Here is a 23,656-nt window from a genome sequence, read left to right on the forward strand (position 1 = left end):
GATTGGCGCGCGGGGGTCCGGCGCTGGCGGCCGCGCCAATGAGCTGCCGCCGCGTCCGGGCCGGGGGTTGCGCGAGCCGCCGGGGCCGCCGCCGCAGCACCTGTCGGCGGGCCGGGGCTGAGCCGGGGTGGGCATGGCGGCGGGCGCGGCGCGGCTGTGCTGCTGGGCGCTGCTCTGCCTGCTCTGCTCCGGCCGCCTGCCTGGCGCAGGTACGTGCGGCGCGGGGCCCGGGCCGCCGGCGGGGGGTGGCAGGGCCTGGGCCGCGGCGCCGGCGGCGTGGGAGGGCGAGCGGGGGGCGCCCCTGGGTGCGGCGGTGCCATGCCGCCGCGCTCCCCTCCCGGCGGCCCGGCCGGGCCCGCTCCCGGCCGCGGCCGCCCGGCGCCGGGGAAGGGTCGGGCTGTGGCGGCGCTGGTGCTCACCGAGGGGCTGTGTTGTTTCGCCCGCGCTGCAGAGCCGGTGGCGGTGATGTCGGTGGACGTGGGCAGCGAGTCGATGAAGATCGCCATCGTGAAGCCCGGCGTGCCGATGGAGATCGTCCTGAACAAGTACGCGCCAGCCCTGCGGCCTTGCTTGGCGCTGGCGTGTCACGGGGCCGCGCTCTGCTTCGCCGGGGTTTGAAACCGGGAGGTGCGGGGCAGCCAGGGTTCAGTTAGCGCAGTTAATTGAGTTGTTGTGAGGGGAGCACCTGCCTTCTGGCTCGGGGCTTGCCGAGTTGCTCCCTGCCCCAGCCGAGCAGCTCTCAGTGTGGTGCAGGCAGCGTTCTGGCTTTTCACTTTCCCTTGCGGGGCCTTCAAGCACCCGAAAGCCTGCATGATTTAGCACGTGTTGCGGTCCAAATGTACAAGGATGTAGTATCATGTTCTCGCCTGTCTGGTTAGGAAGGCTGGTTCTCTGCAAGGTTTGTTTTGCTGCAGCTGTTCAGAGCCTGTGCTAGTTCATCAGGTAAATAAACCTTTCCTTTTGTTTGGCTGCTGTTGCTGCAGCCATTCCCCAAGACACTGAGTGAAAACCCTTGCAGCTGGGAGAGGATGTACAGTCAGGAGCATGCTCTTTTTCTGGGAGCCTAGACTGAGAGATAATGAACAGGTTCTTCACCCAGCTCCTTGAAACTTGGCAGATACTGATAGAATGAGGGAACTGTCTTGCCTTGCTCGCTGGTGGAGGAAAGCAAAAATACAGCAAATCTCGTCTAAGTACAAAGCAGCATGTTCTAGAAAGCTACTTGTGAGCCTTTCTTTGTGGCAATTTCATTTTGCTGTAGCCTTACGTTAGAGAATTGATAACATGTTACGAGGCATTCAGAAGTGGGTAGTGTGCACTGAGCTTAATGGGCAACATTAAGCCATTTACTAGTTATCATAGTGAAGTACTCACTTTGATGTGCCAATGGATGAATTGGAGCAGAAGCAAGTCATCTCTTGTGAAGTTCTCTTTGTGTTACAGGAAAAATAACAAATCTGCCAACCACAGCTTCGACTGTGGATTTGACAGATTTTTGTCTGTTATTTGCCCATGTCACAAGGAGGGATGAAAGCTCTGAAGGGAGGTGCTGCTGTTGCAGCCCTTCAGATAAGCAGAGGCTGGCCTTCCTCTCCATAGGTGGTATCTGAGCACCTTTCCTTAGTTTTTCTGAAATGGAAACAACACCCTTCCTCACTAGGAACTCTGTATTGAACGTTCAGCTGTTTCAACTGAAAAAGGCATCTGTTTCTACACAGGGAGTCACGAAGGAAAACACCCGTGGCCATTTCTTTGAAGGAGAATGAGCGTCTCTTTGGTGATAGTGCGCTAGGAATGGTAAGAGTTCTTGTTACTCCGACTGCAGTTCCTGTGTGCAGAATGTATGTTCCTACTGCTGTACTGTACTCATCTCCTCGGTGTGTTACTGACTTTCTTACTGGCTCTGTGCATACTGGTTTGGTGCTCTGAACTCCCATAACAAGAGCTGTTCACCGCACAGTTCTGGAGAGGTTTGTTTGACAAAGGCAAAGAAATGCAGCTGAGTGACGTGCTTTTTCTTTCTACAGTCCATAAGGACCCCCAAGGTGGCATTCAGATACTTTCAGGATCTGCTGGGTAAGCGTATCGATAACCCCCACGTAGCGCTGTACCAGTCCCGATTCCCAGAGCACGAACTGGTGAAGGATGAAAAAAGGCAGACTGTTATCTTCAAGTTGTCCCAGTAAGCGGCTGCTTCTGTGTTCCTTTTGGGTGAGGCTTTGGCTACCAGGCTTCTGTAACTGACTGGTTGCTGCAATTTTCTTACCTGTCTGTTTCTCATAGGACCATGCAGTACTCTCCGGAGGAGATGCTGGGGATGGTCCTGAACTATTCACGTGGTCTGGCTGAGGAATTTGCAGGTTGGAAGGATTTAGCTGTTTTTTACAGTATCTGCGCGTATGTGATTGTATATTGTAGGATTTGAGTAGAGACTGAAGGGATTTGGAAACCCATGGATTTTCAGAAACAGGATGTTGGGCCTCTTCAGCTGTAGGCTGTAAGCAAGATTTAGCAGCTGTCGAGTTATCATTCGTTTCTAGTATGATGGGAGTTTGAGGTCTTAATCCCGTTCTTGGGGGCAGGTATCCCAGATCCCACCCAACCGTGCAGTGAAGGAGCCTTACTGGTGATCTCTGGAGAAAGAGTAAAGTGTTTTCTTGCTCACACATGTGACTAGAGCAGAGGCGTGTTGGTATGTAACTGCAGGGGAAGATGGAAGCAGCTCTTTTGAAGTCTGTGTTGTAACTGTTGTGAAGTCTGGATGGAGACTTGCTACTGGAGCCCAGCTACAACTAAAGAGCAAAAACTGTCCTATGTTGTGAACCTAGCTAATGGATAAGGGGCTGTTGTGTTTTTCATGCTGTATTGCTAATGAAATACAGCAGTAATGAAAATTGGGGTGAATATTGTTGACATGTTTGACTTGCATTGTTAGGTAGGAGGCTGTGTGTTGTTTGCTTAGTAATACTAAAGCTAATCCAAAGACTTTTTACTCTGGAGAGCGAATGTAATCCAGTGATAAGGGAAGACTCTATGAAGGTAAAATTTGTTGAAATCTAAGGCATCCCAGAGCATTTGAGTGTAGCCTAACATGTGAAAGGGATGTCGGTAGACATGTGGCTTTGCAAGAATCTGCAAAGTCTGCTTGGTTTCAAGAGGACACAGAGATGTTCATCCCTGTTGACCCTGGTTGCCGATGCTGCTTCAGGATTGCATTCTGTACGAGTCTTTACCTTGGATTCTCTGGCTTTGCTGCCGTCACCCTGTTATGAGTCTTTGCATGTGGTTACACCAATGGGAAAACAAGTTCCCTGCAACTCTTCCAGAGCAGCCCATTAAGGATGCGGTGATCACAGTTCCTGCATACTTCAACCAGGCGGAGAGGAGAGCAGTTCTGCATGCTGCTCGCATTGCTGACTTGAAGGTGCTGCAGCTGATCAACGACAACACTGCTGTAGCGTTGAACTATGGTGTTTTTAGGAGGAAAGACATCAATGCCACTGCGCAGGTAGGTGCAGCTGGAAGGTATGGAGAGTCCCGTGCAAGTGCCTGCATGTGGGGGAGAAAGTGCTGCAGACAAAATCAAAAGGGCATAACTTTGATTGACTAGCAGAGTCCACTTTATCTCCTCTGTTTTTGTGTGTTCGTCAACGAGACAAAGAGATGAAACCCTATGTGAATATGTGGTGAAGCCTGAAAGCTGGAGTAATGGCAGGTGGCTGGGAGTTCCCCTTTTGTAAACCTGTGTCTGTTCCTTGCCCATCAACCAGGAGGGAGTAACAGTGATTTTCTAAGGTGTTGGAAGACTGACTGAAATACTTGATTTTCCTGAGGTTGAAGAAAGTTTTAAAGAGCAAAGCATTGGTTTTCAATCTGTGAAACAGACGAGAAAAGTTTTCTTGTCCGCTTGTGTCAAGCGTGACCCTGAACCTCTCCTGTGTTGGTCAAAGTACAAGTCCTGTCATTATTGTGTAAAGTCAGTTTGAGTGGATAGTCTTGGCCTGTGTCAAGCTCGGAAAGCTATGAGTTCTTTCCTTATTCATGGGGGATATCCACGTGTTTCTGCTTCACCGTCCCAGCTTCTCTTTTCAGAATATCATGTTTTACGACATGGGAGCAGGAAGCACCGTTTGTACTATTGTTACGTATCAGACAGTGAAAACTAAGGACTCGGGAACCCAACCTCAATTGCAGATCCAGGGCATTGGGTAAGAATACAACATGAGTTGCACAAAACCCACAGGTCTCAGGAAATAAACCATTTGTTTCACAGTCTCTTCTAAATGTAGAATTTTGCAGTGAGGCTTCAGCACAGTAATTTGGATGGCAGAGTGGGAAACGTTTGGAGCAAGAAGGCTCCAGTTGCTAATAATTCTGGTGTCATTGTCTTGTGCAGAAGGCAACTGAGAACTTGCAAGAGCCCAGGAGGGAACCAGTGTACTTGGTTTGCTTACAGGCTTGCTCTTTTATAGCCTCAAGCCATTTAAGCGTAATTCCATTTCACATAACCTTACAGAAGTAGAGTGTCAGTTTGAAAAAGTGGAATACCCTTCTAGAGAGGAGTGAAAACGCAGTGCACTTAATGTGTTGCCAAATAAGGAGGGGATTGCTGTGAATAGCCAGCTCAGCAATTTTAAGCCCAAAGCCTTTATACTGCTGTTTCCGAGAAAATACCTGGGACCTGAGGCAGTTATCCTTTGGCTCTTTGACATCCTTGGCAATAAGGCCTTTACCGTAAATACAATGAAGTTTCCTGCTCAAAGGCTATTGTGGTGGTGAATCTTTCTTTTCTTTGTTTCATTATGATGTGTTATTTTGGAGCAACCGTTGTTCTTTCACAGTCAAATCACAGCTGATAGTACTGTAGTTACTTTTGACCATTTGCTGCTCTGCATATTTGTGAAATAATACATGAAGTTTGTTTCTCTTTCAGCTCCATTTAAGTTGTTACATCTCTGTTCATTCTTTTGCTCAGGTTTGACCGTACTCTTGGAGGTTTAGTGATGGAGCTTCGTCTCCGGGACTATTTAGCAAAACTCTTCAACGATCAGCACCCTTCAAAAGATGTCCGAAAGAATCCCCGGGCCATGGCCAAACTACTGAAGGAGGCCAACCGCCTGAAAACTGTCCTGAGCGCGAATGCTGACCACATGGCACAGGTCTGACTGCCTGTCTCGGGGTTTCTGCTTTTTTAGGGCTGAGGGCAGGGTGAGTTAAGGACAGGTGCATGGAAATGCTGTCCCCCTGGCAACATCAGTGTGCTGAAGAGCATTACTGTCATGTTCCAGGGGTGGTGGTGGCACTGGTGGTCCTTCTCAACTTGTGCCCACTTGGTAGCTCTGGTGATTGAGTGGATTGGAGAAGAGTTATTCATGTGAAGTTTGTAAATAAACTTTCACTGAGAGAAGCTGTCTGTATCCACGTTCCATTCCCTTGTCACCTTAGCAATGGCACGGTTCAGATGAGTATGTTCAGGGTCTTAGGTGTGTTAGGAAAGCTGAAACTTTTTGCACGCTGGCAAGTCAGGGAAAATTTTGCTTGGAGAATGCTCACTCCACCAGTAATTTCATTCTGGCTGGTCTCTTCTTCTGAACAGATTGAGGGGCTACTGGATGACATTGACTTCAAGGCCAAAGTCTCAAGGCAAGAATTTGAGGATTTGTGCTCTGACTTATTCCAGCGCGTCCCAGGACCTGTGCAGCAGGCTCTGAGCAGTGCAGAGATGAACCTGGTATGTTCAAGAAAATACATAAACAATTCTGAAGTTTTCATGTATGGAGCTGCTGTCATATCATGATCAAGGCAGCGGTGATTGTGTTACCAACACTGCTGAGAGATACAGATACCCACTGTTGTAACAGAGTGGTGCTGGTGCTGCAGGGAAGTTACCGGCTGCAGCGTCGACAGAAGTCTGTCATGACCCCCTCCACTATCTACCAGAAATGAAGGACTTGGAGGAGAGGTTGCTTTCTCTTAAAAAAACTACTCTTGTGCTAGAGGTTTGGAATGCTGGTGGTCTCTTTTTCCCGCCCCCCCCCCCCCCCCCCCCCCCCCCAGCTGCTGGTTCTGGTCTCACTCCTGAAGTTTTAACTCAAAGAGCCTGGAAATAGAATTACTGCTATTCAGGCCTCTCCTTTGAGCACTCCCTTTAGAAGGCCACTTGTGGACTGCAGTTGGACCACATGCAATGTGGTCCTTTGGAGAGGCCCGCTCGTGGTTAAATGCTCACTTTCCAGGGTGCCAGGATGCTCTTGGGCATCTTTTGGCTCTGGTATTCAACGCAGGACACTGTGTCACCTCTTAAATAAGTCTGGGTTTCTGTCTGTTCTGATCCAGATTGCTGTCTTGAGTCGCTGGCTGCTCTGGCATTAAACTATGGTCTGTCTCATTTTGAATCAAGTCCCACGTTTTGGGTGACTTGAAGCAGTGGTCATATTGTCCCTGTCTGACTGACCTGACTCCAGGTTCCTTATGTTGGCATGGCTTGCGTCAGCCTGTCTTGAGACCTGTCGGGCACTGGCCTGCACAGGGATGGCAGGACGTAGCGTGGGTATTCTCAGAGCACCACATGAGTGCGTGGTAACTGGGGAAGGAGCGTAAGGAAGCCCTGAACTTGGCTTTCCAAAATTGCTTTCTCAAGACAAGGTGACTGTTTCCAATCCCTAGGATGGAATTGACCAGGTGATTCTAGTTGGTGGTGCCACACGAGTCCCCAGAGTGCAGGAGGTTTTGCTGAAAGCTGTGGGCAAGTGAGTATGTGAGGCCCCCTTCTAGTCTGTCTCCTACTGACAAGTTGCTGTTGATGGCAGAGGCTGCAAAGCTGATGTCTGTTGCTTTTCACTTTGTAGAGAAGAGCTGGGCAAGAATATCAATGCTGATGAGGCTGCTGCTATGGGTGCAGTCTACCAGGCAGCTGCTCTGAGCAAAGCCTTTAAGGTGAAGCCTTTTGTCATTCGGGATGCTGCTGTGTTTCCTATCCAGGTAACCCTTGGCTTGCTTTCCCTTGTCCGGGGTATGAGTAAATGGGGCTGTGCTGGGAGAAGCCTTCAAATAAGGAGACTATGGAGATCTTTCTGCCAATCTAATAAAGGAAGCAGAAGAAAATCTTCCATATTGTAGAAGTGGTACATCCAAGAAGCTGGGCATATAGAAACACCTATTGAAATACTTGCCTGTCCCCCAACTTCTGCATGAGGCAGAGCAGCCAAATGCTGCGGAAGCCTCTGACATAAGATGCTGCAGAGGAAGTTTGCAGTTGCTGAGTCATGCTTTTGTTTGTGGTGCAGGTGGAGTTTACTCGTGAAGTTGAGGAAGATGATAAATCCAGGAGTTTAAAGCATAACAAGAGGATTTTGTTCCAGCGCATGGCACCCTATCCACAGCGCAAAGTTATCACTTTCAACCGCTACACAGATGACTTTGAGTTCTATGTCAACTATGGAGATCTGTCTTTCCTGACCCAGGATGACATGCAGTGAGTTGAGCCCAGCATCAGCGCAGACAGCTCTCTGGCAGTGCAGTATGTGTGACTGGGAATTCTATTGTCAGGCAAGCCTACATGTCTGACTGGGCACCAGTGTGTATTTGCAGATCAGTCCTCCAAGTTTTGTGCACTTTAGCAAACCGAAACGTGTCAGTTCCTTGCTTTGTGCAGTGGCCCATCGCTGTGAAGGTGACTGTGAGAACTGGTTAGCTGTTCTGCAGCACTGTTACCCTAAGGTGTTTTTTTCTGCTTTTGTCTCTGTGTTGTCAGGATTTTTGGTTCTCTCAATCTCACTACTGTGAGGCTAAAGGGAGTTGGGGACAGTTTCAAGAAGCACTCAGATTATGAATCCAGAGGCATCAAAGCTCACTTCAATATGGACGAGAGTGGAGTGCTAAGTCTTGACCGGGTAAACACCACCCCGTTGTGATGTTTGTGTTTTCCAGTTCTGTCCCTCTCTGCTATTGATGGTCCCTGCTTGAAATAATTCTGTGCTCCTCCTTCAAAGGTGGAATCTGTGTTTGAGACCTTGGTGGAAGACAAGCTGGAGGAGGAGTCAACACTGACAAGTAAATGCTGAACTTTAACATTTGCTCTGACTGTTGCGTTGTACCTGTAGTGGCTGAGATAACTTCCACACCCCAAAACCAGGGAAACTGTATGCTTGCAGTTAAGGGGTTAGCCATTGTCTCAGATTGTGTGTACAGCTTCAAAATACCTTAAAGCCCTTTGCAAGTGGCTGCTGGTGCTGCCAGGAGGCTCTGAAATGTCATATGCTTCTCAGGTGACTGTGGCATGCATTGCATCTTGAAAAATAGAAGTTGTATTCTCTTTGTTCAGCCACAGCTGCCAATTTAAGGAGATTTGTCCTGAAGGCAAATCCCACATCCACAGCCCCATAGCACCCTCCCTTCTTGTTGTCAGGGGTGCGATGGCCTGATCTGTGCTTTGAGTTGCTCCAGTTTTGGAGCACAGACTTCCCTACAGGGCGGAGCTGGAAATCTGCATCTTGGGAGGTGGCTAATGCAGCCACAGGTTGAAGCTTGAAGCTTTTTAATTGAAGTTACAAATTTCAGGTCATGGTCCAGCAGGGGCAGAGGCTCCGCTTGTCTGTGCATGCAAAAACACAAAATGAGGTCAGGGACAGATGAGTTTCTGGAGTGTACGCTGCCAAGGGAGGACCTTGGTGATAATTATGCTTGTGAGGGGGAGAGCTGAAGATGACTTTCCTCCTCCTATGGATACATAATATTATGTATTTTTTTTCTCCTATCGACAGAACTTGGAAACACCATCTCGAATCTGTTTGGGGGTGGTGGCCCTACACCAGAGGCTGGAGAGAACCTGACAGATTCGGTTCAGGTGAGCCCCTGGGGTGATTGCTAGTGGGAGGGAGCCTCTGGGTCTTGCTGTGGCCGGTAAACAGGCAAGAGTTCCTGTAAGCAGAACTAAAGGTGTCTGGCAGCATGTCAGGATTTTAAATATTTTCAGAAAGTGCTATGTTCCTCTTGAGTTTCATGTGGCATGCATCTAAAGAAACTTGTGATCTTTTGCTGGCACAATGTTACAGGACTTGTTTTCAGGGAAGTCTCTTGTTTCTAAATTCTCCTGGTGCTCTGTGGCTAGGCTTCTGCCTATGTGGTGTCTGTGCAGGTGTCTAGTGGGCTCCTTGCTTTCTTCCGGGTCATATAGGCCCAGCTGCTGTTATGCTGGCAGTAGTGATTAGGTTTCCTTCTGTTGAGGTGAAAGCTCCTTGTCACAGAATTGTGTCTTGCACTGAAGTGACTCTTACTTAATATTCTAGCTCAGCACAGTCCCTTGCTAATGGCTGCAGTCACTCTGAGTGCTGTTTTTCATACATAAGTTTTTTTCAGAGCATTATCTGTACTGTGAAACATTTGCATGGAATTTCTACATTAAAAACTGTGTTTTGGTTTCCCCTTTACTTGCCTGTGATGACCAGGAAGAAGAAGAGAGCCTAGCAGAAACGGGTAAAGAAGAGCAAGAAGAGAAACAAGACCAGAAAAGCAGTGCAGAAGATGCTGGTGAAGAACAGGGAGAAAGGAAACGGCAGTCTCCAGGTCAGGCAGAAACTGCCCCTCCGAAAGCAGAGTCAGAGAAGGAGGAAGAAGGCGAGAAATTAGAGTCTCAGGTGAGCATCAGGTTGAAGGAATGGGACTGTGATTTCTGTGTCCGAGAAGTGGAATTTCCTCAGTGGAATTCTACTTTCCCTGTTAGTGCCCTGCCTTGGAAAAAAGTTGCAAAATCTGCCTATCTGTTCCCTTGCCTGAGAATGTACCTTATCTGTCACAGGATCCCAAAGAAAATAGAGAAACTGTGAAAGAGGAAGAACCGTCCAGAAGTTCCAGTGACAGCACAGTTACCAAGACAGTTGAAGAGAAGAAGATCAAAGCACCCAAAAAGCAGAAGCTTGTCCACGAGATCACCATGGAACTGGATGTAAACGATGTGCCTGACCTGCTGGAGGATGAACTGAAGAGCTCAATGAAAAAGTATGTTTGAAGTGGCTCTAGATAAAGGAAATGAATTGCTTTAGAATGGTGATAGCTCATGTAGCACTGCTGTCTTCAGGAGCTGATGTATATGATGTGGTGCTCATCTAAAGGTACTTGCTACCTTTGATTTCTGTTCTCTTTGTCTGTTAGACTCCAAGACTTGACAATCAGAGATTTAGAGAAACAGGAAAGAGAAAAATCGGCCAACAGCTTAGAGTCCTTCATCTTTGAGACCCAGGTAAGAGAGGGATATCAAGAAATGGGAGTTCCTGGAGAGCAGGTAGAAGTGTCTTATGCAGCTTGGCTGATCTGAGTGCAGGGAAGTTGTCTGAGCTGGGGGAAGCTGATTTGAAGAGCCTATGTGGACTTTTGAGGCTTCCTTGATAGAAAACAAACATTTCCTTCAGCATGTCGTAACATTTCAGACTCTGGGTTTCCAGTATCCCTTATGTGCACTTACCTGTGTGTTTTGGAAGAGTTGCACTCTGGCTGCAAAGCAGCTACAGCTGCTCAAGAACTGTTGTGCAGAAGAGGCAACTAATGCTAAGTGCATGTGAAATTATGGTTGTTGCAGCTTCACCATCACATACCTGGTGTGCGCGTGTGCCTGTATACCTGGTGCATTACCATCCTGCTCACGGTAATGCTAGGAGCAGGAGCTCATATTTGGGAGCACTGAATGAGATTCTTCTGGCCAGTGCAGGCAGTGTCGCAGGAGTTCACAGTCCAGCCCAGTTGCAAGTGGGTGACCCGGTCATTTTATGCTTCCGTGGTCAGTGGTATTTGACAGGGGTGCTTGCTTTGCTCTTTTTCAGGACAAGCTTTACCAAGAGGAATACCAGTTTGTCTCAACAGAGGAGCAGAGAGAAGAAATTTCCAGGAAGCTTAATGAGGCTTCCAGTTGGATGGAGGAGGAGGGCTATGCAGCCACAACTAAGGTACTGCTGCCTGTAGTCGGGGTGCCAGTTCCACTATCGCTGACGTGGGAACGACCACCTAGGCTGAAAGAGTATTGATTCATCTTGATGCTTTGTCATCTGGTTCTTGAAACATTCTTGCTTCCTCAGTTCATTATGTACAGAGCAAAAGGCAAAGTTCTTCTAGCCATGGGTGTATCTTCAACAGCTTCAGCAGTAACCTGTTGATTCCACATGAAGCTTAGTCATATGGCTGTATTTGATGGAGAGAGTGACAAAACCTGCAGTTTTAACTTCTGAGGTTTACAGCATTAGACAGTGGGCAAATTCCCCTCTTTTCCCCATTTGCAGGAGCTGAAAGACAAGCTTTCAGAGCTGAAAAAGCTTTGTAGGAACCTCTTCTTTCGTGTGGAGGAAAGGAGAAAGTGGCCAGAACGCCTGGCTGCCCTGGAAAGTCTGCTCAACCACTCAACCATCTTTCTCAAGTAAGAGCAAGCTGTTGGTAAGGAGAGTCATGCAGCTGATAGTGTAAGAGATGCCAACAGAACATGTCCAGATTGAATGTGACCTGAAAGTCACTAGCACTTCTAGAGAGATGACCAAACCCCTGCTTATTAGTGCTCAGTTCTGCAGAACCCATTAACAGAAGCGTGCAAGCTCTGTGTCATCTGTGGGGGGCAGGAAGTGTCCAACACTGCACACATCATTTGCAGGCAGATATTTTCGCTCTTGATCCTATGGCCTCAGCTTTTTCTATCTTTCTTGTTTTTCTTATCTCGTGATAGCTGCATTTGCTGGCTCCATATCCCATTCTTAGCATTCAGAGATTGATTTAGGACTCCAGTTTCCTGTAGGTGCAAGAGACATAAACGTAAAACGTACTGATTGGTTGGTATGTGCAGAGGCTAGTTATGCTTACTGGAGCTGTAAACACTGAGTTGCTGAGGTACGGTCTGTTTGGTTTAACAGAAATAAACATTATCTTTAAGGGGGGCCCGAATGATTCCAGAGTCTGACCAGATATTCACAGAAGTGGAACTAACTATGCTGGAAAAAGCCATCAATGAAACAACGGTAATAAAGGATCAAATGATTCTGGGGGAGGGCGGGGGTGGGAGTTTGGGTTGTGTTTCCTGTCATATACACTTTCATTCAGGGTCATGAAACAGAGTGTGCCTGTCTTGTTTCCATGCCACTGGCAAACCTTTTGTGTGTCTTGGTGTTTTCTAATTCCCAGCTTGACCCCAGACTGCTTTGGGGTGATAATGGTTCTTGTCGCATGTGGAGAGCTGTCTCAGGAGTGGTGGTGTAGCCCAGTAATCTGGCTGCACACAGTTTTTAAAAGTAGCCTCTGGGTTTTAAGGGTTCTGTTATGTTTTTTTGAGGGATACTGCAGTGATATTACAGTGATTCCTGGAACCTGAAAGCATTCAAAAAGCACCTCTTCCCTCCCATCCCCCAGATCTGGAAGAACGAGACGCTGGCTGAGCAGAACAAGCTCTCCCCTACTGAGAAACCCATCCTGCTGTCCAAAGATATAGAGCTTAAGATAGCAACCCTGGACAGGGAAGTCCAGTATCTTCTGAATAAGGCCAAGTTTGCAAAGCCCAAACCCAAAAAGGAGAAGAACACCACAAAAACAGATTTGGGCAAGAATGCTACAGCAGCCTCTGAGACTGAGAACACTATCCCTCCCACGGAGGGGAAACAAGAAGGTAAGGAGTGGGTGGGGAGTGTGTACATAACTCCTAGTATATAATTACCATGTGTAGCACACTCTTACCTCTCTGTCTTGAGAGGGAGCTAAATAAGTGAAGACAACAGTTAACTGTAGGGTTAAATGATCCTCCTCTTAATTTTCAGAGACAGCTGGGAAAATCTCAGCATGGCCTGTCCTTTTCCCACCACTGTTTGTTTGGGGTTTTTTTTCTGTGAAGGAACAGAAAGTGTTTATAAACTTCCCAGGGTGGTTAGTCAGTATTTGGCTGGCTGGCTTGATTGCCTTATAAGAAAGATAAGCCATCGATTGCCTTCTGGGTGTCCGGAGCTGACTATTCAAGGCCATGTCCTAGTTATCAAGGAATAGTATGAGCTGTGGATGAGAAAGGTTTGGACCCCAGGAAAAAAAAACAACAAGCGACTCTTGGGACACTGTCATGGTTTAACACCAGCTGGCGACTAAGTACCAGAAAACTTGTAGTTTTCTGAACTTTTTAAGATCCTTAGGTTCTGAGTGGCCTGGTCCTTTTAAATCTGGATTTCTGTTTGTCAGCAGAGTTCCCAGGGGTTCCTCTGGCCTGAGTAAGAGGTGCCGCTTAGTCACGGCTCCAAAGGTGACTGTAAGCAACCAGGGAATCTCCAGGGCTTCTAGGAACATAAGCCTGGCAGGCAGAGGCAGTGAGAAGTAAGGAGCAGTTCTATGATGCTTCTCTGAGTGTTGTAGAGAGATCCACTGTGAGAGTGGATTATTACAGTCCTGCTCAGACACCACAGCTGCTGGCTTGTTTGCAAACCTCTCCACTAGGCACCTAATCTCCTTGCACCTAGTCTCCTGTGTATTCTCCCTGAACTTCTCTTTCTTTCTGCTTTAAACATAGAAAAACCTGAGGATATTGGTCCAGCTAAGGAATCTCCTACAGCTGAGAAAGTGGCAATAGATGATAAGCGTGGATCAGACTCTGGTGGGTAAATGTTTGGCTCGTGCTTTGGAACTTGGTAGCTAGAAGTGCAAGCTGTCTGCATGCTCCTTAGCTGTAGGAGGCAGTAAGGCGGTGGAACCCCTGATTTTTGGATCAGTTCTTAATTCTGCAAAGAGGAAGACAAAAGTTTGGGTTCCTCGCTGTTCCTACATTTTCCTTGTTCGGTGTGAAGGTCTAATGTACCACTGCCTCCTGCCTCAGCAGCTGCTTTATGCCTGTTGCTGCAGTTTATAGCCAGTCCTGTAGCTGGAAGCCCGTCTCCGTTAAGGAGCTGATGTGCAGGTGTGTGTGTTTTATTCTGCTGCTCCTGTGGCGAGGACAGCGTGTCTGGCAGGCAGAGGGCAGCAATGTCTTCAGCTCTTTGGAGCTGAGCGTCTGTGCCCAAAGCCTTCCCCCGACCACTGTACAATAGACTGAGAGCTTGCTGGAACACTTAATGAAATGTCAGGGACTTTCAGCGCTGCTTTGTGTGCTGTAAAACCTGTTACAGAGTGTAACTGTGTTTACTTCATTACATAGGGTCCAAAAAAGATAAGACAGAAGCTGAAGGAGAAAGCAGGAAGAACGATGAGTTATAACATCCCTGAATTCCTACTGGCATCAACATTTATTTATTTCATGATTACTTTCTTGTTTTTATCATGGACCTGGTTAGTCATGATGTAAATGGAACACAACAAGCAGTCTGACAACAAAATGGGATAGAGGTGTACTTTTTTTTTTTCTTTCTGGGGATTTTGCCGCTACTAACTTAGTGATTTTTTTTTTTCTTATGTGTTTAAGGCTGGCAATGTGCCCACCGAGAATTGTCTGTTTCAGTACAGAAGTCACCAAAGTGACTTTTCTGTGGAGAGAAAGCAGTAAAGAAACATCTTAAGCTTTAGGAAGTAACTTGGAACGTAAACTCTGCCATGCCTCCTCTGCTAGAGAGAAAGGGGGCTAGTGCAGAAGCATACATAGTTGAGATGGTGTTATCTGTGTGTATGAAGCCCTAGCTTAAAGAAATTGTGTGATTTTTGGCTGATAGGAGGTGTGTTCTCGTTTGCGTTCCTGGGAAGGTGGAATGGAGTTGGGGAGGCAGCTGCTCCGTCCTTTGAGATAACACGAATGTGTCTGTTTTCTATAGACTGTTGTTAAAACCGTCTCTATCTGTGCTCTGTAGCAGAGTCTGAAAACCCCGAACTGAGAGCTGACAAAAAGGTTCTGTATAGTTTACGATAAGAAAAAAAAAAAAATAATGCAGAAACGGCAACACCAACTGCTGAGGAGGAGGGTGAAAATGGAAATGACTTGGTGCAGCTGGTACTTGGGCCAGCAGCCGGTAACGGGGCGCAGGGGTGGTGCAGGGCGAGGACACCCCAAACCTGGCAGAGCTGATTGCGACCCTCCTCCTTCCTCGGCCCCTGGCGTGCTTGGAGCGGCTTCACTGCAACCCTCTGCATCCTTGGCCGTGGCGGGGCCGGGGGTCGTGCAGACACCTGTGAGTGTGCACCTGGCGCTGTGCTCCATCCTGGCCTCTTCACCCCAAAATAAAAACCTCCGTTCTGACGCTGCTGCGAGGCGGCCGCCTTTGTTCTGGGGAGGTGAGGGGGGCCGGCTCGCGGGAGGGGCTGGCGGGGGGCGGGGCAGGTCCGGGGCGCGGGGGGCGGGGCAGGTCCGGGGGGCGGGGCGAGTCCCGACGGGCAATGGGGCGGGGCGGGGCCGCTGTGCCGCGCCGGTGCCTCCGCACGCCCCGGCTGCCGCCGCTGTCCGCCCGCCGCGCTCTCGGGCCGGGCTGTCGGCTGCCTCGCCCAGTGCCGGCCCACCCTGCTCCTGTTCCGGTCCGGCCCCGCGGGGCAGCGCGGCGGGATGGCGGCCGGCGGGTACAGGCGGTACCGGGCCGTGATCTTCGCGGCCATGTTCATCGGCTACACGCTGTACTACTTCAACCGCAAGACCTTCTCGTTCGTCATGCCCTCCGTCATGGCCGAGGTGCCGCTGGGGAAGGACGAGCTGGGTGAGTGGCGGCCCCCGGGACCCCCCGCTGCCGGCTCGGTGGCCGTGCCCTGCAGGCTGAGCTGTGTCCCCTGCTCTCCCGGCCGCAGGTGTCATCACCAGCAGCCAGTCCGCGGCGTATGCCATCAGCAAGTTCGTCAGTGGCGTCCTCTCCGACCAGATGAGCGCCCGCTGGCTCTTCTCCTCCGGCCTCCTCATGGTGGGCTTGGTCAATGTGGTCTTCTCCTGGAGCTCCACTGTCACGGCCTTCGCCGGGCTCTGGTTCCTCAACGGCTTAGCCCAGGGGCTGGGCTGGCCGCCCTGCGGGAAGATCCTACGAAAAGTAAGGGCTGGCTGGGAAGGGCGATGGGGGAACCCCAGCTCAGCAGCCCCAGCACCAGGCCCGCAATCCCGAGGGGCTCGCCCCCCCCCGCAAGCCCCGGAGCGCGGAGCTGCCAGCTGCGCTGCCCACGGAGCCGTTCCCTGCGCGAGGCCCTGCTGATGCCGGCAGAGGTGTGACAGCGGGTTAGCCCATGCCTGTTGTGCCTCCGCGCTGGCCCAGCTGGATCAGTAGCATCTCCTGGTCGCGGACCTTCTCCGCCCTAAAGAGGCATAATTTGTGGAATCCAGTCTTGTAAACGTCACAGCAGAGATCTGGCTGTCTCTTTGCTGCTGGGCAAGGGGCGACAAGCAGAATTGCATCTGCACGCTTGGGGTGCTCAGGAATTGAAAATCACAGGCTGTTCAGGTAGAAAACCAGGTGACATGGAGGAGCAGCATGAGCCAAGCCTCTTAAGCTGTGTGTTTGGCTTTTGTGACAATTTAAAGGGAACAGATTGATTTCTGCCTTAGGACAGAAGGAAAGGAGGTCAGCTGTGCACTAACCTCACTTGAAAGATGTAAAGTCCAGGGATGCATATACCTGCAGGACAGGAGTGACACTGAACAACTGTGTTGCCCTTCTGCGAGGCATCTAGCCTCATCTAGCTGGCGAGAGCAGGATGGTTGTGTCCACAGAAAGGAAGGGCCTGAATAACAGAAACAATAGGCATAGTGTTTTCTGAAGACATTTGTGAACATAGCTCATAGATATTTTCTTGCCGATGACAACCACTCTGGGCAGTCCTGGCTCTGAGTGTGCTTTGCAGCACGGAGCTGATCGTGCCTGATACTTAATGCAACAGCAAGTCCTTAAGTTACCTTGTGGCTCTCTGCGTAGCCATTCATGGTCCTGTGCCAGCAGACCCCTCCAGGAGGACGCTGTTCCCAGCAAGTGAGCACGCAGAACTGTGCTGCTCTTAAATTTGCCTCTCCATGGCTCAGTTTCATGGTCTGTAAATGGAAATAACTCTGAGCTGGCTGGGGGGGGCGAGCACCTGTCAGGCTGGTATGGCTGACACTTGTGTAACATTTGGAGTTCCCTGTGGGACTAAGGTAGTGAAGAGCAGGCACTCCCTTCACCTGCTTTAGTAGATCTGTGTCTGGGTTGCCCCAAACCTGCAGTGCAGGCCTTGGCTGAGGATTTTCAGGTGCGGCATCACTCCCGTTCTCAGACCTCATGCTGTTTTTCTTGTTGTTGCACAGTGGTTTGAGCCTTCTCAGTTTGGGACTTGGTGGGCAATCCTGTCTACGAGCATGAACTTGGCTGGAGGCTTAGGCCCCATTGTTGCTGCCCTCGTGTCTCTGAACTACAACTGGCGCATGACTTTGTCCTTCTCCGGCTTCATCTGTGTGGTTGTCTCTTTTGTTTGCCTTGTCCTGATTAAAAACGAGCCATCGGATGTTGGGCTGCCCAACATTGAACAAGGACCCAAGAAGGGGAAGAAAGGTAAGTGTGAGACTTCACTGTAAGCGGGCAGCCATGGCAGGAGGCAGGTGCCTGCTTGCCTGTATTCAAGCAGAGACATGTCGCGCTTGCTGTCCTGAGGTCTCTGTCCTTCCCGATTCCCAGAACCACTGCTTGGTGGGCAGGTATAAGGGGTTGTCTTCAGCAACTTTACTCTAGTTACCGTTGAGCTGCTGCACTGAAGTTACAAAAGGCATAAACCAAGCCCCTGGGTCATCTTGTGAGAAGCGGCCGGTGTGCGGGCTCCTGATGCTGTCACAGCAGCAGCAGAGGAACAGCCTGCCCACCCATCGGTCATGCTTGTTGGCAGGCCAGCAGCCACCAAGATGTTCATGGCTGGCTGTTTCGTCTCCCCGTCTACTTAATGTCTTCTTACTAATGCTGCCTTGGTTTTCGTGGTGCTTTCTTTGCTCAGATTGTGAGTCGAGTCTCTGGAGGGTACCAACAGCCGGGAACACTTCCCTAAGCCTGACTTTGCTCTCCTCTGTGCTGGCAGCGGACAGGCAGTTCTCCCCTCACCCCGCCATGGGTTCTTTTGACCCCTGGCCTGTGGTGGACTCTGCTCAGTGTTTTCTGTCCTAATCTACGACATCTAGTTAGTAAATGTTTGTTCGGACTATTGAGTATGGTGCTTCTCTGAAAGCAGAATGGGTAGAGGGGAATTGCAACACAGGTTTGCTGTAGGATTTTACAGGCCAGTGGAAACAGCCTGTTTTCCACACTGTCCTGCGATGCCTGTGCTGCTAGACTTGATCTCTTTGTGTAAGAAAAGAATATTGTTTCCCCAGAGCGTTCTCTGGGGAGGGTAGGCTTGTAGGCGCTCCTGGAAGATGATGCAAAAATCAAGGTAACACCTGAAAGTCAGCATCTTTCTTTGGGTCAGTGTGGTGGCGCTGACAGGCACAGCTTACAAACACCAGCACAAAACCTGGAGAAGCAGGTACTTTTTCTAACAGCCCTTGTGAAGGGTTTATTGGCGGCTGCAATACATAAAGTTACTGGGAATAGCGTGTTGATTATTCTTTTGAAATCTTTAATGAATGTGGAATAAATTTGACAGAAAGGATTCTGAAATCACAGCAAAGCCAGGACAAGGTGGGGAGGTAAAGCCATTCGCTACCAGTAGGTAGGAGTATCTCCCTCTGTTGCGTTGCCCTTGTGCACGAATCCGGCTGGCAGACCCATCTGTAGTGCTGTGTGTAGGTGTCCTCAAGCAGCAGCAATGTTCCTCCTCATCTTCCTTACAGGTTCCTCCAGTGACAACAGCACTTTGACAGAGCTGCTGCTCTCACCATACCTCTGGGTGCTCTCAACGGGCTACCTGGTTGTTTTTGGAGTGAAAACATGCTGTACCGATTGGGGACAGCTCTTCCTTATCCAGGAGAGAGGACAATCCATGCTTGTGGGTATGATGCAAAGCTGCATTATTAAGCATTGTGGCTGCAATCTGGGAGGTATTGCCGGGAGCTGGACTGGGTACAGGAAAAGGACATGGGCCTCTCCATCTGAGGGACTTGTTTCCTTGCCTCCTAACTGTCTGCTTAGGTAAACGCAGCTATTGAAATAAATTAGCATGCAGTTACTGCATGCACTGAGTAGCTGTGCCAGGGCCCTCCTGGGACTAGCAGATGGGCATTCCTATACGAGGATGCGCTGGAGGCTCTTGTCTGGCGGAGCTGCTCTGAGCTCACTGTGAGCTGACGGCAGTTGAGCTTGGGCAAGAGGACGCATGTGACCAAACCTGACGGCCTGTTCTTTGCTCTATCTAGGTAGTTCCTACATCAGTGCCTTGGAGATTGGGGGTCTGGTGGGAAGCATTGCTGCTGGATACCTTTCTGACAGAGCGGTAGCAAGAGTAAGTAATCTGGACCCTCAGACATGTTGGGAAGTTAACACAGTGTCAGTCTGAGCTGCTTCAGAATTTTTACAGTTTGTTTTGGCTTCCTTTGCGAGTGCTTAAAGATGATTATTAAGGAATGCTCCCCTTGCTTGTGTTGCTTTGGAGGTTCAGGATATACAGAACACAGAGGCAGGGAGCTGCTGCCCCACGCCTCTCAGTACCATGTTTGTTTCTTCTGCCTTCCCAAGCCATTCTTTTGGATGCGGTTCTGTGTCTGAACTGCCCTGCTTTGAGATGGGGCATTTGAAAATCAGATCACTCTTGATTAACCCATCTCTTTCCCTCCATGCAGAGGCAGGCTGGGAGGGACACAACCCATCTCAACAGCTTAACTAAGGTGCTCAGTCAGGGTCGTGTGGCTACTGCATGGTACCACTGAGAAACAGGCCCATACCGTGTTATGCTGTGTGTGTGAAGACAACTGCTGAGCACCCTAGAAGGTGCTGGGAGATACATGTGCCGATGTTAGGGATCACCATACGCCTGTCAGGTTTAAGGTGTTTGATCGGTTTAATTTGTTGGCTTTACTGTGCTTTCTAGATTTTGGTGTTGGAAGAGAACTGGTTGTTGACAGTTGTCTTCTGGCTGAAAAAAATCCCCATGTTAAAATCGAGTGGTGGGATCTGAAGCCAAATTCAGGGCAAAAGCAGGGTGCATTGATAACAGAAGTATCATTTGTCTCTAGGAGCTTCTTGCTTTGCACAGTTTGACTGCAGGCCGTCCTTAAACCAAACCAAGAAGTCTGGCTAGCAGGTGTGTCTTTGATGCGCCATTGTGTCTCTGAAAGCTGTGTGGATGGTGTTAGTTGCTAGCAGTATAAAATGGAAGGAGTCCTTCCAGTTTCTGACCTTTATTTTCCCTTCCTGGATCACAGGTGGGTCTCTCAAGCTACGGGAATCCTCGGCACGCGCTGCTGCTTTCCATGATGGCCGGGATGTGTGTGTCCATGTTTCTGTTCCGAGTCACAGTCACAGGCAATTCTCCCAAGGTAATCCACGTGCGAGCAGCTGACCGTAAGTTGGAGGGATAGCCCTTTCATGGTGAGGAGTTTGATGATAGGGAGTGTGACTGTTTCTTGGCCCTTCTTAAGAACTGTGAGTTTGCCTTTTCTTTGTATGTGCTATGTAGGAGCAGGCTAACTTGGTCTGGTTTGGGCTGCTCCTCCTGCCTCAGTTCGCTTGGGCAGCCTGCGTTACCAGCTATAGCGTAGATGTGACTTGCATCTACCCTCATGATTGTTAAATAAATGAAACCTTTTTTCTCCTTTTTTTTTCTTCTTCAGGAAAATCACTTCTGGACTGTAGCCTTGCAACCTCTAGCTGGTCTTACAAGCCTAAAAGAACAGGAGGTTTCTGCCTTGCATTTTTTCTCCTTCTGCCTGTTTCTGCTTTCACTGATCTGCCTTTTTCCTGTCCTGGGAGGTTGGTTAGCACTACAGAACTTAGAACCAGGGCATTGAGAAGAGATTACTGTAAGTTTTGTAGAAGAAACCTTTTCTTATAATCATTTGATTACACTAACTCACTTTTAAAAGCCTGGATATAAAACCTTTAAGTTGTTACATAGAAGGTTCTGAGAACATTCGTTCATCAGGTAAAATGTAGCCAGTTAAGGGGTCTTGTGAGTGAGGTCAAGAGGAATGATTCTGCCCCTGCAGATGCCTTCCTCCTTGATTTTTGGCAAGTGCTTTTCTAACTCTCTGTTTCTGTTTCCCATCTGGAAAATAAGATGGTATTTCCTTCCTCCTGGGCATCTCGAAATGGTGTTTACAGTTCAAAAAGCATGCTGTAATCTTGAGGCCGTCAAGTTACTTATCCTTTGTTGTCCTTTCACAAGCAACTGATAAATTCCAAGCCAGGTAGTTTTCCTAGAGCGTAAGCTAACACTGAAGTTCAGACTGTTGGGTTTTTTTTGGTTTTGTTTCTTTGTTTGTTCCGTGACACAGAGGTCATCAGGTAGTGGCTTCTTGCAAATGAAGATGCTCTGATTGGTCACTTGCATCTAAAATGAGAAAAGGTTTTAGCTGGTGTCTCCAGGATCATTTTTAAAAGTGACTCAGTTCACTTTTCATTGCCCATCTCTCTTCGATGTTCTGGTTCTTCCTTGCAAAATGGCATATGTTGTGTGTGGACGGTGTAGGGGGCAGAGCTGTATGAGAGAGAAGAGCTGACGCTGGCTGGCAGGATGGTGTGGTCGGGGTGCAGCTGGGATGTATGTATGTGGGCTCTGTTGCAGGCTTGAGCTCTTCTCTCTGCAGGCCAGAAAGCTGCTGTGAGCCCAAAAATGTCAAAACTCCCTGATACTGTGAAAAGGTTTGAGATTTGTCAGCAGCTGCTGATTGACAGCGGTAAGATGCACAGCTCCTGTTTCTGATCTTAACCTGTTTTGACAGCTGTGGATTCTGATTCTGGGAGCTGTGTTCGGGTTCTCCTCATATGGGCCGATTGCCCTGTTTGGGGTTATAGCCAACGAAAGTGCTCCTGCCAACCTGTGCGGCACCTCTCATGCTATAGTAGCCCTCATGGCCAACGGTGAGTAATGCCCCTTTCCCTAGGAAACAAACCAAACTCATGTGTGTTCTTGATGAAGTGAGGTCTAGCCCTTGGGTGCCAAGCCTCGGGGATGCTTCCTGCTGTACCTGATGGCTTTTTGCCCAGTGCTTGAAGTTCAAACCAGGCCCGAGATTTTTATACATGCAGAACCAAGCATTGGCAGCTGTAACTGAGGAGCACAAGCGTTGCTAGTTTTCTGTGTGCTTTCCCTTACAGTTGGGGGTTTTCTGGCTGGACTACCTTTCAGTACCATTGCCAAGCACTACAGCTGGGCCACAGCCTTCTGGGTGGCCGAAATCACCTGTACTGGCAGCACGGTGGCTTTCTTCTTACTGCGGAACATCCGCACCAAGATGGGCCGGATTCCCAGGAAGGCTGACTGAGGAGGATAAGCTGCTCGGTGAAAAGGATGCCCTCATGCTAATATGAATGATGCTCGGTTTTTTTGTTTAACTGGCCTAGGAGTAAGTTACCTATTGCTGCAACCTAGGTAAAAACTTCTTAAATCTTCATCCACTGTCAGGTGCCCAAGGGCACAAGGTTCCTGCTACTGATCACTTTTTCCCTCAAGATGTGATAATTCAGCTAGTTACTGTACCTCCTCCTCACAGGACTGTTGGTGAAGCAAGCAAGCTTCACAGCCCCAGCTTCCCCACTAAAAGTACTCTAAACCAACTGGATTCAGGTGCGGTCACACTTAAGTTTTGTCCTTACTGTTTGCCTCGGCTCTTAGCTGTCAGCACAGCTTTGTGGTTCAGGGGTGCTGAAGCAGCCTTTGCCGCGTTTGTTCAGCCCACCCAGCCGCTGTAAGCGCAGATGTTTCCGTTTACTTCAGCGTGAGCTCCCTGCATGCTCTCGGCCCTGGAACAGTGACAGAGCAGTGAATAATGATTATTGCAGTTTGGCCTCACAGCTGATTTGGGAACAGCATGGCTTTAGCTTTACCTGGGATTAGTTGTTAAGGGTGAGGGAGGCATTTGCTCTGGACGAGAACACTGATGCGGTGTTGCGTCAGGACTCTCTGCAGCACTCAAAAATAGGCATGTTTCCAAGAAATTCTTGGCACTTCAGGGGAGAGCATTTAGAGAAGCTCCTTCTATTGAACTGATCTTGCCTGGTGCGATTTGTGTACAGTGTTAATGATTTGTGAGGGAGACAGCTGCTGCCAAAGCAGCTTGTAGCAAGCACTCTGCCAATCAGCCAGGAAAACCAACCCAGCAGCAGGTATTGCGACAGCAGCTACTGCCAGCCCACAACTTCTGCAGCTGGGTTTCCTGAAAACCTGTATTTCTAGCACCAGATTGTATTTTATTTGGCACAAGGTGTGTAGTCTAGAATGTTTTTGGTCAAGAGCTGCGTCTGTCACAGCTGCAGGTAGGGGCTCTGGCTACCTCAGCAGAGCTGCCACCGGCAGCCTTGAGCAGTCCGGCCCAGAAATCTCTGTAATATGCAGACTCAGGTTGTTAACTGGAATTTTGTTGAATATGCTTAGTTTTTCCCAAAAGGATTTACTGCTTTAGGGTCCTGGAAGTGGCAAGTTCAACTCATGAAGAACCTGCACACGGGTACTTTGTTGAACAGCTTTGTTGCAAAAGTAGGTAGCCAGACTTAATTAAAATAATGCAAGTGAATTACATTTTGTACTTAATTATATAATCTTCTGTTATCTGTGAAATAAAATGGAGCAGTGTAACAGGGGCTCTGGTTGTCTTATGGAGAATGGTGCAAGCAGACCCACCCAAACCCACTTCCCTCTGGAGGTGCCAATG

General features: G+C 49.1%; 2 protein-coding genes across 3 annotated transcripts; both read left to right on the plus strand.

Annotated features, from left to right (window-relative positions):
* The first annotated feature begins 77 nt into the window (after positions 1–77).
* Positions 78–15,168, plus strand: HYOU1 (hypoxia up-regulated 1). Its single transcript, XM_037409818.1, has 24 exons — positions 78–209; positions 452–545; positions 1,719–1,797; positions 2,028–2,182; positions 2,284–2,360; positions 3,327–3,508; positions 4,093–4,208; positions 4,976–5,159; positions 5,597–5,731; positions 6,667–6,749; positions 6,849–6,981; positions 7,287–7,474; positions 7,754–7,892; positions 7,992–8,052; positions 8,763–8,845; positions 9,447–9,635; positions 9,797–9,996; positions 10,150–10,237; positions 10,815–10,937; positions 11,268–11,401; positions 11,906–11,990; positions 12,379–12,631; positions 13,514–13,597; positions 14,135–15,168. The coding sequence occupies exons 1-24, from the start codon at positions 134–136 to the stop codon at positions 14,191–14,193; spliced, it is 3,000 nt and encodes a 999-aa protein (XP_037265715.1). The 5' UTR covers positions 78–133; the 3' UTR covers positions 14,194–15,168.
* A 178-nt stretch (positions 15,169–15,346) lies between these two features.
* Positions 15,347–23,580, plus strand: SLC37A4 (solute carrier family 37 member 4). 2 transcript variants are annotated; one of them, XM_037409637.1, is made up of 9 exons: positions 15,347–15,611; positions 15,700–15,932; positions 17,174–17,417; positions 18,683–18,841; positions 19,205–19,290; positions 20,210–20,323; positions 20,618–20,683; positions 21,728–21,866; positions 22,104–23,580. In XM_037409637.1, the coding sequence occupies exons 1-9, from the start codon at positions 15,464–15,466 to the stop codon at positions 22,268–22,270; spliced, it is 1,356 nt and encodes a 451-aa protein (XP_037265534.1). In that variant the 5' UTR covers positions 15,347–15,463; the 3' UTR covers positions 22,271–23,580. The 2 variants fall into 2 exon arrangements, with proteins under 2 accessions (XP_037265534.1, XP_037265535.1); XM_037409638.1 differs by lacking the exon at positions 20,618–20,683 and having other exon boundaries at positions 15,349–15,611.
* The last annotated feature ends 76 nt before the right edge of the window (positions 23,581–23,656 follow it).

This window comes from Falco rusticolus, chromosome 16, assembly GCF_015220075.1.
Source record: "Falco rusticolus isolate bFalRus1 chromosome 16, bFalRus1.pri, whole genome shotgun sequence".
Taxonomy (NCBI): domain Eukaryota; kingdom Metazoa; phylum Chordata; class Aves; order Falconiformes; family Falconidae; genus Falco; species Falco rusticolus.

What these genes read in the sequence shown, in the direction of transcription:
- SLC37A4 (XM_037409637.1), top strand. Translation starts at nt 15,464, where the DNA reads ATGGCGGCCGGCGGGTACAGGCGGTACCGGGCCGTGATCTTCGCGGCC. An exon ending in CTGACAGAGCGGTAGCAAGA is followed by an intron (nt 19,291 to 20,209) that starts GTAAGTAATCTG and finishes CCTGGATCACAG; the next exon opens with GTGGGTCTCTCAAGCTACGG. An exon ending in AGTAGCCCTCATGGCCAACG is followed by an intron (nt 21,867 to 22,103) that starts GTGAGTAATGCC and finishes TTTCCCTTACAG; the next exon opens with TTGGGGGTTTTCTGGCTGGA.
- HYOU1 (XM_037409818.1), top strand. Translation starts at nt 134, where the DNA reads ATGGCGGCGGGCGCGGCGCGGCTGTGCTGCTGGGCGCTGCTCTGCCTG. An exon ending in TCTGGCTGAGGAATTTGCAG is followed by an intron (nt 2,361 to 3,326) that starts GTTGGAAGGATT and finishes CAACTCTTCCAG; the next exon opens with AGCAGCCCATTAAGGATGCG. An exon ending in CTGACCCAGGATGACATGCA is followed by an intron (nt 7,475 to 7,753) that starts GTGAGTTGAGCC and finishes CTGTGTTGTCAG; the next exon opens with GATTTTTGGTTCTCTCAATC.